The sequence below is a fragment of the Cherax quadricarinatus genome, chromosome 72 (genome assembly GCF_038502225.1).
Source record: "Cherax quadricarinatus isolate ZL_2023a chromosome 72, ASM3850222v1, whole genome shotgun sequence".
In the NCBI taxonomy this organism is placed as follows: Eukaryota; Metazoa; Arthropoda; class Malacostraca; order Decapoda; family Parastacidae; genus Cherax; species Cherax quadricarinatus.
The window spans coordinates 12,718,475-12,734,860 of NC_091363.1; the positions used below are offsets into that span (position 1 = coordinate 12,718,475).

A 16,386-nucleotide genomic window follows, 5' to 3' on the forward strand; every position below is an offset into this window, starting at 1 on the left:
TTATCTAAATACTGTTCACATATATGCTTCAATGTAAACACTTGATCTACACATCCCCTACCCACTCTGAAGCCTCCCTGCTCATCCGCAATCCTACATTCTGTCTTACCTCTAATTCTTTCAATTATAACTCTACCGTATACTTTTCCTGGTATACTCAGTAAACTTATTCCTCTATAATTTTTACAATCTCTTTTGTCCCCTTTCTCTTTATATAAAGGGACTATACATGCTCTCCGCCAATCCCTAGGTACCTTCTCGTCTTTCATACATTTATTAAACAAAAGTACCAACCACTCCAACACTATATCCCCCCCTGCTTTTAACATTTCTGTCATGATCCCATCAGTTCCAGCTGCTTTACCCCCTTTCATTCTACGTAATGCCTCACGTACCTCCACCACACTTACATTCTGCTCTTCTTCACTCCTAAAAGATGGTATACCTCCCTGGCCAGTGCATGAAATTACCGCCTCCCTTTCTTCCTCAACATTTAAAAGTTCCTCAAAATATTCTCGTCATCTACCTAATACCTCCCTCTCCCCATCTACTAACTCCCCTACTCTGTTTTTAACTGACAAATCCATACTTTCCCTAGGCTTTCTTAACTTGTTTAATTCACTCCAAAATTTTTTCTTATTTTCATTAAAATTTCTTGACAGTGCCTCTCCCACTCTTTCATCTGCTCTCCTTTTGCACTCTCTCACTACTCTCTTCACCTTTCTTTTACTCTCCATATACTCTGCTCTTCTTATAACACTTCTGCTTTGTAAAAACCTCTCGTAAGCTACCTTTTTCTCTTTTATCACACCCTTTACTTCATCATTCCACCTATCACTCCTCTTTCCTCCTGCCCCCACCCTCCTATAACCACAAACTTCTGCCCCACATTCTAATACTGCATTTTTAAAACTATTCCAACCCTCTTCAACCCCCCCACTACTCATCTTTGCACTAGCCCACCTTTCTGCCAATAGTCGCTTATATCTCGCCCGAACTTCCTCCTCCCTTAGTTTATACACTTTCACCTCCCTCTTACTTGTTGTTGCCAACTTCCTCTTTTCCCATCTACCTCTTACTCTAACTGTAGCTACAACTAAATAATGATCCGATATATCAGTTGCCCCTCTATAAACATGTACATCCTGGAGCCTACCCATCAACCTTTTATCCACCAATACATAATCTAACAAACTACTTTCAATATGTGCTACATCATACCTTGTATATTTATTTATCCTCTTTTTCATAAAATATGTATTACTTATTACCAAATTTCTTTCTACACATAGCTCAATTAAAGGTTCCCCATTTACATTTACCCCTGGCACCCCAAATTTACCTACTACTCCCTCTATAACATTTTTACCCACTTTAGCATTGAAATCCCCAACCACCATTACTCTCACACTTGATTCAAAACTCCCCACGCATTCACTCAACATTTCCCAGAATCCCTCTCTCTCCTCTACACTTCTCTCTTCTCCAGGTGCATACACGCTAACTATAACCCACTTTTCACATCCAATCTTTATTTTACTCCACATAATCCTTGAATTTATACATTTGTAGTACCTCTTTTTCTGCCATAGCTTATCCTTCAACATTATTGCTACTCCTTCTTTAGCTCTAACTCTATTTGAAACCCCTGACCTAATCCCATTTATTCCTCTCCATTGAAACTCTCCCACCCCATTCAGCTTTGTTTCACTTAAAGCCAGGACATCCAGTTTCTTCTCATTCATAACATCCACAATCATCTCTTTCTTATCATTTGCACAACATCCACGCACATTCAGACTTCCCACTTTGACAATTTTCTTCTTATTCTTTTTAGTAATCTTTACAGGAAAAGGGGTTACTAACCCATTGTTCCCGGCATTTTAGTTGACTTTCACAACACGCATGGCTTACGGAGGAAAGATTCTTATTCCACTTCCCCATGGATATAAAAGGAAAAGTAATAAGACCAAGAACTATTAAGATAAAATCAAAGAAAACTCAGATGAGTGTGTATAAATAAACGTGTACATGTATGTGTAGTGTGATCTAAGTGTAAGTACTTCTCCATTAATATAAAAATAATCATGTAGAAAAGGAATTACAATAGAGCCTTAACTGTCTCCAGGAGGAAACTTGAATTTTTTTTTCAAAATCTTTCCTGATTGACAGGTCTATGGTGTCTATCTTGGATCATGTGCTGCAAACAGCAACAACCTGACTGATCAGACAAACAGGAGGGCTAATTTCCCATTGTAACTACAGATCCCAACAATCACCATTAAGTAGACAACAATTAGTTACAGTACATTTTTAGAGATTCGAGTCAACAAAATTTTAGGATTAAGCAACTTTTATGCAATACTAAACACATAGGCAACTAAAGCAGTGTTCACTAACCTGAAAACCTTACGATTTCCTTTCTCCTGCTGACCCTCTCTCAGTGCACTCATGAGCACCACCAGCTCAGAAGGGGCACTAACCTCTGCAGTGTAAGGCATTTTTACTGTTGGTGTATCCTGTTGATGGAATATTTGAATAAGTAATTGAAATACAAAATAGTACTATCTATGCAAAATTATGAATACAGTTCAATATTATTTACCTTAAACTGATACATTTTTATTGAACAATTATTTACACAAACACCAAGATAACTAGATTTCCTTTTACATATTAGAGAAATTATGGGAGGCATTCTGGTAGGGTTCATGATAGAGTATAAGTTTTTAATGATTAATATTTAATACCAAATGCACTCATCCTGTCTCACTTCTCAATAATTTCCAAGTGGTAATAATAACTCCAGTTTTGCTGGAACAAAACCTTTGAAACTATCATAGCTATTAAATCCAGGGTGGAATGCTTGAAGACATCACTGCCATATGTAAACAAAGTTGAAATAAAAACAATCACTACAAATTCAGAATAAATATTTTTTTACAGAGGGGGGAATACCTGTCAACTTATGGCAGACGAGATATAAGAAATTGATATTTGGGACTGATAGTACATAAGCAGGTTCTTTAGAATTATGAGAATCCTGAAAGAAAAGGATTAATGCATACTCTAAAATGTTTGCACTGACTGAAATAAAATATTACTGTATAGTATCTACACAAACCCAATAGCACTATATAAAAAAACATAGAAAATTTCAGTAAAATCGGTATCTTTGTAAGCAATATCATAATTTCAGATGTGCCACTTAACTGTCATTAGAGATATATGCTGCTATGTATGATAATCTGTGTAACTGTATTTGTGTATACCTGAATAAACTTACTTATATCAGGAAGAAAATGTATACAGTATATTGCATAACATCACACTACTGATTTTTTAAGCAGAGGTATGATAAAGCTCACAGTTCAGGGAGAGTGACCTAGTAGCGACCAGTGAAGAGGCGGGGTCAGGAGCTTGGACTCGACCTCTGCAACCTCAACTAGGCGAGTACAACTAGGTGAGTACACACTAAGTCTGAAGCAAGTCCTAACTCTGCACTCTGCCCCATATCCCACTTTCTTTCCCCCTCTCAATCTGTTTTTATTCTACTAATTGACATAGGCTGGTCTTATTGGTTTACAACTGCTTGGAGACAATTTTTTCAATAAGCAGCCAATTAACTTATCACTTTTAAGACATGAAGTAACAAAACAAATAAACTGATTTATTATAGTTTATACTCAACAAACCAACAATGATGATCAATGGATTAAGATGCAGTATTATCTCACTGTTGCTTATTAAGGTACTGTACTCGGAAAAATATGCAATCTTAGAAAAACAATAAAATCTAGTACTGTTACCTGACAAGGAACCAAGGAGCGACAGTGGATGGCCTGACATTGGGAGAACACATATGGATGTTGTTTCCCAGCTGTTTGCTCTGGGGCCAGCCATTGTAGGGCAGAGCTACTTGCTGAAGTTTCATACTCTATTTGAACCTTCAACCTGCAATACATACCATATATGAATTATAAGAATATCAAACTATTAGCACTAAAGATTTTTTTTTTTTACCCATATTAATGCTAACAAGATTAGAGAGAAGATACTGATGTGAAATGCTAGTAGATGTAAGGTTATGTTTCTGGAGGTAATGAACTCTCTTAACATTACATTTTTCAATAAAAAAAATTATCTATATAACATTACAGTTATTGCAGCCTTCAATAACTGGATTCACTCATAACAGATGGACCATTATGGTTGTTTCATTAACAAGGTAGTGCTTCCCAGAGTTAAAAAGTCTTTCAGAGTAAAATATAACCATATTTCTAGTTATCTCAACATTCTAATCTACCCAAACCTATTCAATTTGCCTTGGGAATATGTACATGGCAATACTGCATACACACAAAAGGAGCATGTACCCCATCCCCTGGAGTGAATGGAGACAAATGGTTTTTGGGACCTGATGAACTGTTGGAGTGTGAGCAGGTTAATATTTTGTGAAGGGATTCAGGGAAACCGGTTAGCCGGACTTGAGTCAGGGAAATGGGAAGTACTATTTGGGAAATATTATTTCGATTTTCGGCCATTTTGGTTTCAGACCGACCTTCTGGAACAGATTATGGCTTATAACTGAGAGTCCACTGTACAACATCTGCACTTTAAAGGAGGGGTTTGGGATATTGGCTGTTCGGAGGGACATCTAAGTTGTTGTACCTGAGCGCCTCTGCAAAGACAGTGATTATGTATGAGTGATGGTGAAAGTGTTGAAAGTTTTATCTTTCTTTTTGGGTCACCCTGCCTCAGTGGGAAATGGCTGATGTGCTAAAAAAAATCCACTTTCTTGAAATATATGTGCTTACTGTGAGAAATATGTGCTATTTAAACATTTTACAGTGGTAGCAAGAGGAAACAATTTAATATTTATGACAAGCACACTTATGTAAGTCTTTGATAACATGGTATAGGCATTCCATCTATTCTTTAAGCATGAAGGCATTCAAAATTAATGAGGAATTAATTATATGCATCACTGCCAAGGTAAAGCCTCACTTTGTAACATTATATTAAAAATATGTCCAACACTGTATAAACTTGTGTATCAAGCTTTCTTATCAAGTGATAAAACTACTTATCAATTATCTTCTAGGAAATGTGTGGTGTTCTTTTTATCTCCTGATTTTTTTTTTTTATGAAAGATTAATAAATAGGTAATGCTATAACATACTGACAGGATGAGAAATACACGTGCATAATAGACATTAAGTGATACAGCCTGAATGAGGAAAATGTTTTCAATAATGCTGTCATGTAACTACAATTGTATCTATTTCTCATGAAACACTAATACATGTACTGATACGATCCTCCACACCATGGATCAGGATTTTTATTTTTGTCCAAATGTGTAAAATTCAAAACATGATTTTTTAGCAATTTTTGGCTTTGCGCGGGGTTACTCGCTTATGGCTGAAATTTTTTGTTACTAATTAAAATACTGTACAGCCTCTCCTCACTTAGCAACGTACTCATTTATCAATGCCTTGGACTTATGACGGGCTCTCTGACCACCATACCATAAATGTTATAAATGGTGCAAAGGTGACATTAAAACAACATCAAAGAGGGTCAGCACAAACTCATTACCATTACAGTATGCTCCTCACTTAGTGACGAATTCATTTAACGATGTGGTCTTAGAAATGGAACTCCATCATCAAGTGAGGAGAGGCTGTGTATGAAATTATATTTTACTATGTAGAGTAAAAGTATGGCTGAAGCTCCAAAATCAAGGCAGCTACATTCCTAAAGGTTTTATGAGCACAAAATTTGCAAATACTACAGTGATACAAAATTCTGGCTGCATTTTAAGCTTCGGGCTAATTTTGTGTTTCAGAATCCACATCATTTTAAATATCATTCTAAATTGAATTCAAATGCATTTTCAGGAAAATCTCATGGCTGGTTTGGCGCCTACATTTGCTTTCTAAACGTCACTAATTTGGTTAATATGGACATCTGCAGAAAGAATGTTTGCAAGAAAAACAAATTTGGGTGTGGGAAATTCAATGAACACATTCTGAATGAAATCCAGGCCAATAATCAACGGTATTAACAAGATGCCTTTCAGTCAAAGCATTGCATAATCAAATTCACAAATTATGAAGCTTGCAAATATGGGGTTCAGCTGTAGTATGTGTGGAGATGGGTAAAATAAAAGATTTCCTGGTAATCTCTTCCCTGATGATAGGAATAAAAATAAAAAAGTGAATGGTTTCCAGAGGGGGCACAGGGTAGCAATCTTTCAGCTTCCTCACTTATCAAGAAACTCAGAAAATGGAAAAATCAGAAATGCTTTTAAATAGCAGAAGTTATGAACAGCTCATGTTTTACTGTACATGCTATATTAATTGTGTATAAAACAGAAGCACAAAGAAAATTTTCTTATATGAGCTGATACTTACTGTTTCTTTGCATCTGAAGAAAGAGCAATTTTCAGCTCAGATCCAAAATTGGGATGGGGTTCTCCAAGAGTATACTGCAAAACCTGCCCGGTTTCCTCATCCTTCACGCTCTTAATTGTTAAGTCCCGAGTATCAAGAATCTAAAACATAACACTAATAGTTACATTTTTCTTTTTATGATTTTTTGAGCTAAGGTAAAATAAATTTATTTGCAGTTGCAAAAGAAAATTGATAACAAGAGCTCAATGAAAGTTTTTGTAAATATTACATATTTTAATTAAATAGAAGAACGATACTCACCAAATGCACAGCATCATCCTGTTTACGATCAACAGTGAGCGTGGCTGTGCCTGAGATAATCTTGCTTGGAAAATCTACATCCCAATTTAGGTGAATTGAAGACACCACAACCTGATCTGGTAATGCAAATAGTCTTATTATTATTATTATAACCATAGGGGAGCACTAAACCCGTAGGATTATACAGCACATATGGGGGGAGGGGGTGGAAGGTATTCAGGCTCAATTCAGGGAACTGGTGCACAGATCCAATTCCCTAGACCAAAAGCCCCTCACCAGTATCAAGGAACCTCCTTCGAGGGTCCTTCGAGGGGGGTAATGCAAATAAATTAAATCAGCGACAAGTTGCCAAAAAAATGTTCCACTATTATAGAGTCCATTATATATATTTATCTATATTAATTTTATACTTGTCTTCAAGGGCAAATTTAGAAGTGCAATAATTTAAGTTAACTAATTTTCTGAAAAATTATCTACAGTACTGTACTTCATATTTTTTTTTATTCTGGCATGAGCAATAGTTTCAATTTTTTTGTTAAAATAAATAATTCAGGATCTTAATAAGCCTTGTATAGCTACTTCATACTCCATTATTATATTCAAAGGAAAATGCTAAAAATAGAGGGGTCTTACTGCATTTGGGTAATGGGAGGTAATCAGGTTTGATACAAGGAAGATTAAGGTAACTAATTTTTTGGATCAAGGGCCCCTTACAAGTACCAAGGCTAAACCCACAGGGGTCATATAGCACCTGGAGGATTAGGAGGCAATCAGGATTGATCTAAAGGGATCAAGTCTAATTCCTTGGATCAAAATCCTCCCAGCAGCATCAAGAAACATATCTTGCGGTGAAAAATATGCAGCAGAGAAAGTTTTCAACAAAATACTGTATGCCTGTTAGGTAAATGGACACAGAAGCAACTAATGTGACATTTTACTGTGGCAACATTTCACTCTCCAGGAGGTTTGTTAAGCCATTAATGGCTTGACAAAGTTCCTGGAGAGCGAAAGGTTTCACAATAAAATGTCACATTAGTTGCAGCTGTGTCCATTTACCTAATAGGAATTAGTCAACTTTTGTGGGTATAAGTAGGTTTATTTAGGTACAGGTACACATAAGTACAATTATTGTACATAGTAACACGTGTAAATTACCTAAGACAACCCCAAAAGTTTAGTGACTTACTTCCATTGAGGTTCTTGTAATATCTTATTATTTAAAGCCTAGCTGTAAGTTACAGTTGAAATCAGTCATGATTATAACCTTTTAAGTTAAAACAGCTAAATAACTCAACTGTGTGAAAATCAGTTACAATAAAAGGAGATACAATAATAATAAAGTAAACCGAGTTATTTACATAAACATTAAAGAGACTCAGCTTACAATAATAAGTATATGAATGATAACTATACAAGAAATCACTCTCCTCCCTTTTGTAGCTTCATTCATTCATTAGGTACTTTTCTGTAGCTTCATTCAGTAGGTAGCTTTCTGTATTCATTAAGTACCTTTCTGTAGCTTCATTCATTAGGCACCTTTCTGTAGCTTCATTTAGTAGGTACCTTTCCAGGAGCTTTGTCAAGTTCATGGAGAGCGAAACGTTGCCACAATAAAATGTCACATTAGTTGCATCTGTGTCCTTTTACTTCACATATTGTAGGTAATTCTACCAACTTTATTACATTTCTGTAGCTTCATTCATTTGACACCTTTCTGTAGCTTCATTCAATAGGCACCTTTCTGTAGCTTCATTCATTAGGAATCTTTCTGTAGTTTAATTCATTAGGTATCTTTTTGTAGCTTCATTGATTAGGTATCTTTCTATAACTTCATTCATTCATTCATTAGGCACCTTTCCATAGTTTCATTCATTGGGTATCTTTCTGTAGCTTCATTCATTAGGTATCTTTCTGTAGCTTCATTCATTAAATACCTTTCTGTAGCTTCATTCATTAAATACCTTTCCATAGCTTCATTCATAAAATATTTTTTCTGTAGCTTCATTCATTAAATGCCTTTCTGTAGCTTCATTCATTAGATACCTTTCTGTAGCTTCATTCATTAGGCACCTTTCCATAGTTTCATTCATTGGGTATTTTTCTGTAGCTTCATTCATTATATACCTTTCTGTATTATTATTATTATTATTATTATAAAAAAGAAGCGCTAAGCCACAAGGACTATACATTATTATTATTATTATAATCAAGGGGGAAGCGCTAAACCCGGAGGATTATACAGCGCCTGGGGGGGATGTGGAAGGCATTCAGGCTTAATTCGGGGAACTGGAGCACAGATCCAATTCCCTAAATCAAGAGCCCCTCACCAACATCAAGGAACCTTCCTTGAGGGGAAGGACTATACAGCATACCTTTCTGTATTATTATTATTATAATCAAAAAGAAGCGCTAAGCCACATACCTTTCTGTAGCTTCATTCATTAGGAATCTTTCTTTAGTTTAATTCATCAGGTATCTTTTTGTAGCTTCATTCATTAGGTATCTTTCTATAGCTTCATTCATTCATTAGGCACCTTTCCAGTTTCATTCATTAAATACCTTTCTGTAGCTTCATTCATTAGATACCTTTCCGTAGCTTCATTCATAAAATATTTTTCTGTAGCTTCATTCGTTAAATACCTTTCTGTAGCTTCATTCATTAGATACCTTTCTGTAGCTTCATTCATTGGGTATCTTTCTGCAACTTCATCCATTAGGTATCTGTCTGGAGCTTCATTCATTAGGTACCTTTAGTAACCTAAAGCACTTACGGACCCCAATGGAAACATGCTGCAACGCTTGGCTAGCTCCTGTTATTAAGCAGAATCCTTACCAAACGATTATTATTATTTATTATTATCCAATTAAGCGCTAAACCCCACATTGTAATCCTTACAGAGAAATAAACATTTTAATTTCCATCCAGCTTTGCCCTTATCAGATGAGGATTCAAACCTGGATGGTTGCTCACCAAACTACTTAAATCTCAGCTATCAGCAACATTGGGATGTTAAAACAGACTGGTGCTAATTCTGCTCACCAGGTCTAGAGTAGGAATTGGGGTCTGCTGGACTGAGACGAGACATAGTCATGTTTTGAAGGAGAAAACTGGTGGGAGTCGTGTCAGCGGCGGGTGCCTCACAGCACAAGGTAAACACGTCGCTTACACTCCGGCAGCCAGCCAGGTGCACCACCCACCAGTATATCTCTGTTTAGAATGAATCAAATTTTTATATGGGGTCTAATAATAATAATAATTGGTAAGTTTATTTAGGTACAGGCACACATAAATACAGTTACATAAATTATACATAGCAGCATATGTGTAGATTACTTAGGATAACTCATAAGCCGCTTGGTACCTGGAGTTTACCTGGAGAGAGTTCCGGGGGTCAACGCCCCCGCGGCCCGGTCTGTGACCAGGCCTCCTGGTGGATCAGAGCCTGATCAACCAGGCTGTTGCTGCTGGCTGCACGCAAACCAACGTACGAGCCACAGCCGGGCTGATCAGGAACTGACTTTAGGTGCTTGTCCAGTGCCAGCTTGAAGACTGCCAGGGGTCTGTTGGTAATCCCCCTTATGTGTGCTGGGAGGCAGTTGAACAGTCTTGGGCCCCTGACACTTATTGTATGGTCTCTTAACGTGCTAGTGACACCCCTGCTTTTCATTGGGGGGATGGTGCATCGTCTGCCAAGTCTTTTGCTTTCGTAGTGAGTGATTTTCGTGTGCAAGTTCAGTACTAGTCCCTCTAGGATTTTCCAGGTGTATATAATCATGTATCTCTCCCTCCTGCGTTTCAGGGAATACAGGTTTAGGAGCATTTCGGGCAAATTAGGTCAGTTTTGTCCCAGGATGCGACCCACACCAGTCCACTAATACCCAGGTATCCATTTTACTGATGAGTGAACATAGACAACCGGAAACACGCCCAATGTTTCTACGCTTGCCGGGAGTCGATCCCGGACACAGCGTGTGAAGTGAGAGCTTTGCCTACCAGGCCACGAGACACCTGGTGCTTATTATTTTATTATATATAAGCTACATTTTTTATACTGCACAAAGAAATAAAATTTGTTTGCTTGTCTGTATTTCATGAAGTTCTAAACCCTTGTGGGTCATTCAGGCCGGTGATTGTTGGAGTTTTTCCCAGCCATTAACGGCTTGATAAAGTTCCTGGAAAGGGAAACGTTGCTACAATAAAATATCATATTAGTTGCATTTGTGTCCTTTTACCCAAAACATTTTTCTGCCATGTTAAAAACAACTTGATCACATATGCTATGTTAGAAACAAGTTGATCACAGACACTATGTGAAAACCAGCGTGATCACAAACGCTCCAGAAATACAAGGGCTACAGTGATGGCTGCGTGTGACGGTGTGTTATTCTAGAGAAAATATCTGCCTGGGGAATTTGTAAAGTCCAATTATTAATTGCCCTAGATGGAAAAACTGGGTTTAGAAGCAAGGTTATGGTTTAACAAAGAAGATATGTTTGCTAAGTTTTCGTGGCGGCCATCTTGGATTTGTGTACAGTCTGCAGAGTTCCCAGTGCTGCCATGGTCGAATTAGTGGTATCCTGCGCCAGGTACTCCAAATTCTACTGTGGTGGCGTTTATGGTATACTGTATAAGGCACTGCACAGGCTACCATGGCGGTATTCATGGTAACCTGTATAAGGTACTTCAAATTCTACCAATGGTGACTTTATGGTATCTTGTACCAGTCATTATAAAGTCTACTATGGTGGCACTCAGGGTATCTTGTATCAGGCATTCCAAATTCTACCATGGTGGCATTCATGGTATCCGATACCAAGCACTACAAAGGATCATAAAATTGCAAATAAATAAATAAATAAATAAATAAATAAATAAAAGCAATGGGCAACCAAGAAATCCACGATCACAGAACAATCACAGTGGTTCCCTGACAATTACAACATAGCCGACTCAACGTTGCAGAGACACTGGTGTAAGACACTGAGCAAAGGTGCCACTCGTTAGGGACCCCAAACTGGTTAACCATGGACCACAGTAACTGCTGTAACTCGAACATTTAACGCAGCGTAGCTACGCAACTCAACACACTTGAGCAATGTACCGCACACCTCTCCGCTCACCTACCTAATTGCAAGTGCTTCATGTTATAGTTGAGCTTATTTGTATAACTGAGCTCATCGGTGACCTGGTGTCACGGGGCACCGTATGGTACCCCGTGGTGTAAATATTACGCAGGGAATAAGAAAGGAAAATATTAAAGAACATTAATATCTATTAGGTCATTCATTGTTCTTGATTAAGAAAGAATGTCCAGTGTGTGTTAACTAGTGAGCAACTCAATGGTTACTCCACTTTACTGCTACTAATTACCATCCATATCAGTACGTTCCAGGAAGCCGCCAGTCTCTGTGGTTTGTGGTTTGTAGCACACCAGCATTCCCCTGGCCTTGAGGGAGCTCCCACAGGACGAGAAAGGTAGAGCTCACTTCGTTTGTGTATATATATATATATATATATATATACATATGAACCTCCTCACTGCAGAACATCAGTCTCTTCGACACTCGCAAACATGACACTCAAGGTTCGAGTTATACTATCATATATATGCGCAAATTTTCAGATACCTCAGTTTTCTCTCCGTGATACAGGAGTACAGTTTAAACAGCGCGTCTCAAAATGAACGAAGAGAAGTTGGAGCCTCCATCACTCCCTGCGCTAATAATCCACATGACTATAGCACAAGACATAGCGTATTGTTATGTCAGATATAAGTGTGTCTGGTGGCGTTACAGTAATGAACTGTTAGGTTATACAACTGAAAGGATGGTAAATTATATATAATCCAAGTTATATATTTGCAGATTGTTCTCTTCACTGGCCTCCTGGTGGCCGTGTTGGCTCTCCCGTCAGATCTGTCCGGCTCCTTCGTGTCCCAGGTCAGTTCCCCCACTGCACTACAGCATAGCTTTAGACTATACAGCAGTAACGAAAGCTTTAGACTATACAGCAGTAAAGGATTGTACTCACTGATGGAGTAGCAATTATATATTCAGAATGAAACCTCAGACTGAGATAACACGGCAAAACTAGCAACTACCGCGAAAAACTTAAGGATTTAATCGGATAAAAGTGATTTAAACTCCAGTTCCTAATATCGTGAAACCTTCCTTCAGAGGCGACAATTTTTACTAACCATTAATACTTCAATACAGCGTCAATTTGCATTCCGCACAGATTTTAAGACAGTAAACACAAATTGCTATACCACCCTTGCACAATAACGTCGTAGATTCTAATATTTTGCAGTTACTGCTTCGAATCAGCATATTCCCAAGGATAATTTGCAAATTTGTTTTAAAAACCACATTGATAAGTATATCAGTAATAGTCTGGGTGCTAACCTATACCTACTGTGATGGATCACCAGACAACCATGAGAGAACTGTACCAGCACCTGAATGTAAGACCTAAGTTCAATTACATGTTGAAGAATGAGACACTTGTGCAACATTTAGAAATCTTTATTGGGGAAACGTTTCGCCAGCCAGTGGCTTCTTCAGTCCAATACAGAGGAGAACGGTGAAAGATGAGGAGCTTGAGGTAATCAGTTCCTCGGTCTGGAATCAGTGTGTTTAGTCCATCAATGTTTAGATATGTTCAGTCTACCACTCTTAAGATTGATGGACTGACCACATCGACTCCAGACTGAGGGACTGATTGCCTCAAACTACTACTAATCTTCCGCCGTTCTTCTCTGCATTGGACTGTAGAAGTCACCGGCTTTCTAAACGTTTCCTCAGTAAAGATTCCCAAATGTCTCACTCCTCAACTTGCCAGTTTTCTAAACAATTACATCAGTTAAGAAGATCGAAGGATCCCAATGGAAATAATAAAAAAAATTTTAGGGGGGGGGGGACTATCGGGGAGTATTAACCCTCTTATATTAATAATTTCAAGAATTTTTTTCTTAATCGATTTACCATAAATATAACGAAGGTTGTTCCCGTCTTCAGGCTCCGGCGAACTATGAGTTCCAGTACGCTGTAATGGACGACCCCTCCGGTAACAACTTCGGCCAGCAGGAGCACCGTGACGGAGATTTCACTCAGGGCTCCTACCACGTGAGGCTTCCTGACGGCCGCCTCCTGAAGGTGTCCTACACTGTTTCTCGGGACTCTGGCTACGTGGCTCAAGTCACCTACGAGGGCGAAGCTCGTTATCCAGCAAGTTGAAGCTCTCCAGTACACCCAACAATGTGGATCATTCATTACAGCAGAAAAAACAACTCAGTGGCTACTGGAAGGTCGAAACCGGACCGAAACGTTGTCATAAGATTCTTCTATGTGCGGGTTGTTTATATATGTTAACCACCACTCATTATCACAACGAAATAATGAAGCCAGCCATTGGGGATTAAAATGTATTCTAAGAGTAAACTGTCTTCTAAGAGTATATAAAATGAGATATACCCCCTATATATATATATATTATATATATATATATATATATATATATATATATATATATATATATATATATATATATATATATATATATATATATATATATATATATATATATCTTGGAAAGGTTATAATTTTAACCTTAATTTTTAAAGGGATGGACGGGTAAGCCAGCGGAAGGCCTCAGTCAGATGACCTCTCCGTGTCTTCTAAACTACCTCTTCTGATGCTGTTGAAAGTCTCTTGATTCAGGGAACTGGATTTACCACTTAAAAACTGATTATCTCACAGCTCTCTCCTTCCCCGAGTCCTGACTCCTATGGGTTTAGCGCTTCCCCGTAAATAAAATGTGCTTTAATGGTAACGATGAATAAGACACTTTACTGCCGCAACATTTCGCCTGCACAGCAGTATTCTTCATTAGTTAGTTAGTTAAAGATTAGCCGGTATTCTCCCGGCCCGGGCCTTGTCCAAGTGGTGGCCCGGCCTTGGCTCCCTCTTTAGGGAGTGTCTGAGACCTAAGTCTCCCATGGGAGGAGGCACAAGTACCTCCTCATCTTTGGGACCAACTGTCCCCAGGCCTAGCCACAAGCTAGGCCTCTCTGGTCTGCCATCCCCGCCACAAGGGGGCTAATGGGAATGACAGTCTTATGAGCTAAAGGCTCGGGCTCAGGCACCTACCCTACCCTAGAAGAGTTAGGCATGGTGTCCAGTATTCTTCAGTTGAGCACATTACGACACCTAGATTTTACACATGTGTAACACCCAGGTGTTACACATGTGTAACACCCAGGTGTTACACGTGTTCGAAAGATGGCTTAGAAAACATTTGGGTATCTTTATTCTGGAAATGTTCCGTCCGCCAGTGTCTTCTTCAGTCCAGTGAAGATTAGATTAGATTTTGAGAGAAAGGTGAAAGATGAGAAGTTCGAGGTAATCAGTCCCTCAGCCTGGGGTCTGTGTTCAGTCCAGTTAATAAGCAAAATGCAAGTCCCATATTCCAGAATTTGCTGCACTTTTATTAAAATTTATGGACTGAACACACCGAATCCAGGCTGAGGGACTGATTACCTCAAACTTCTCATCTTCCACCTTTCTCTTCACTGGACTGAAGAAACCACTGGCGGACAGAACGTTTCCAGAATAAAGATACCCAAATGTAGCACAAGTACCTCATTTTTCAACTTGTCAGTTTTCTAAGCCATTTATTCGAACACATGTGTAACACCTGGGTGTTACACATGTGTAACACCTGGGTGTCTTGAGTGTCGTAATGTGCTCAACTGAAGAAGACTGCTGTGCAGGCGAAATGTTGCGCCAGTAAAGTTACCTAAGTGTTGCACAAGTGTTTTATTCATCATTACCATTAAAACAAGCTCTTCCTCATCTTCTTTCTCTTCACTGGACTGAAGAAGACACTGGCGAAACGTTCCCAGACTAAAGATATCCACATGTGTCTTGTTTATCAGCGCGTCGATGTTGTACGTATATCATTAATACCAGCGAGGGAGTGGCGGGTGTGGGTCGTGTCGATGTTGTACGTATATCATTAATTTCCACCCGGCCCGGGTTCGATTCCCGGCGGGTGGAAATTCCGACACGTTTCCTTACACCTATTGTCCTGTTCACCTAGCAGCAAATAGGTACCTGGGTGTTAGTCGACTGGTGTGGGTCGCATCCTGGGGGACAAGATTAAGGACCCCAATGGAAATAAGTTAGACAGTCCTCGATGACGCACTGACTTTCTTGGGTTATCCTGGGTGGCTAACCCTCCGGGGTTAAAAATCCGAACGAAATCTTATCTTATCTTACCAGCGAGGGAGTGGCGGGTGTGGGTCGTGTCGATGTTGTACGTATATCATTAATACCAGCGAGGGAGTGGCGGGTGTGGGTCGCGTCGATGTTGTACGTATATCATTAATACCAGCGAGGGAGTGGCGGGTGTGGGTCGCGTCGATGTTGTACGTATATCATTAATACCAGCGAGGGAGTGGCGGGTGTGGGTCGCGTCGATGTTGTACGTATATCATTAATACCAGCGAGGGAGTGGCGGGTGTGGGTCGTGTCGATGTTGTACGTATATCATTAATACCAGCGAGGGAGTGGCGGGTGTGGGTCTGTGGGTCGTGTAACAGAACTGGGATAAGCTTCACACTGTTTATTACTTTATATCTTTCTCAGTATGAACAATAAATTCTGA

The 16,386-nt window shown here is 38.9% G+C and overlaps 1 protein-coding gene and 1 long non-coding RNA gene across 2 annotated transcripts in view; one reads left to right on the forward strand and one right to left on the reverse strand.

The window, feature by feature from the left end:
• The window catches only part of LOC128701321 (leukotriene A-4 hydrolase), a 55,387-nt gene extending 45,475 nt beyond the window's left edge, over positions 1-9,912 (reverse strand). The window contains exons 1-5 of the mRNA XM_070100233.1: positions 9,760-9,912; positions 6,720-6,835; positions 6,420-6,559; positions 3,810-3,954; positions 2,401-2,519 (exon numbers count right to left, since the gene is read on the reverse strand). Coding sequence (XP_069956334.1) covers positions 2,401-2,519; positions 3,810-3,954; positions 6,420-6,559; positions 6,720-6,835; positions 9,760-9,811 — 572 coding nt within the window. The 5' untranslated portion in view covers positions 9,812-9,912. The remainder of the gene's footprint in view (positions 1-2,400; positions 2,520-3,809; positions 3,955-6,419; positions 6,560-6,719; positions 6,836-9,759) is intronic.
• Positions 9,913-12,066: 2,154 nt separating this feature from the next.
• On the forward strand, positions 12,067-14,147 carry LOC128701463 (uncharacterized). Its single transcript, XR_008408919.2, has 3 exons — positions 12,067-12,195; positions 12,585-12,659; positions 13,737-14,147. It is a non-coding gene; the product is annotated as an uncharacterized lncRNA (long non-coding RNA).
• The last annotated feature ends 2,239 nt before the right edge of the window (positions 14,148-16,386 follow it).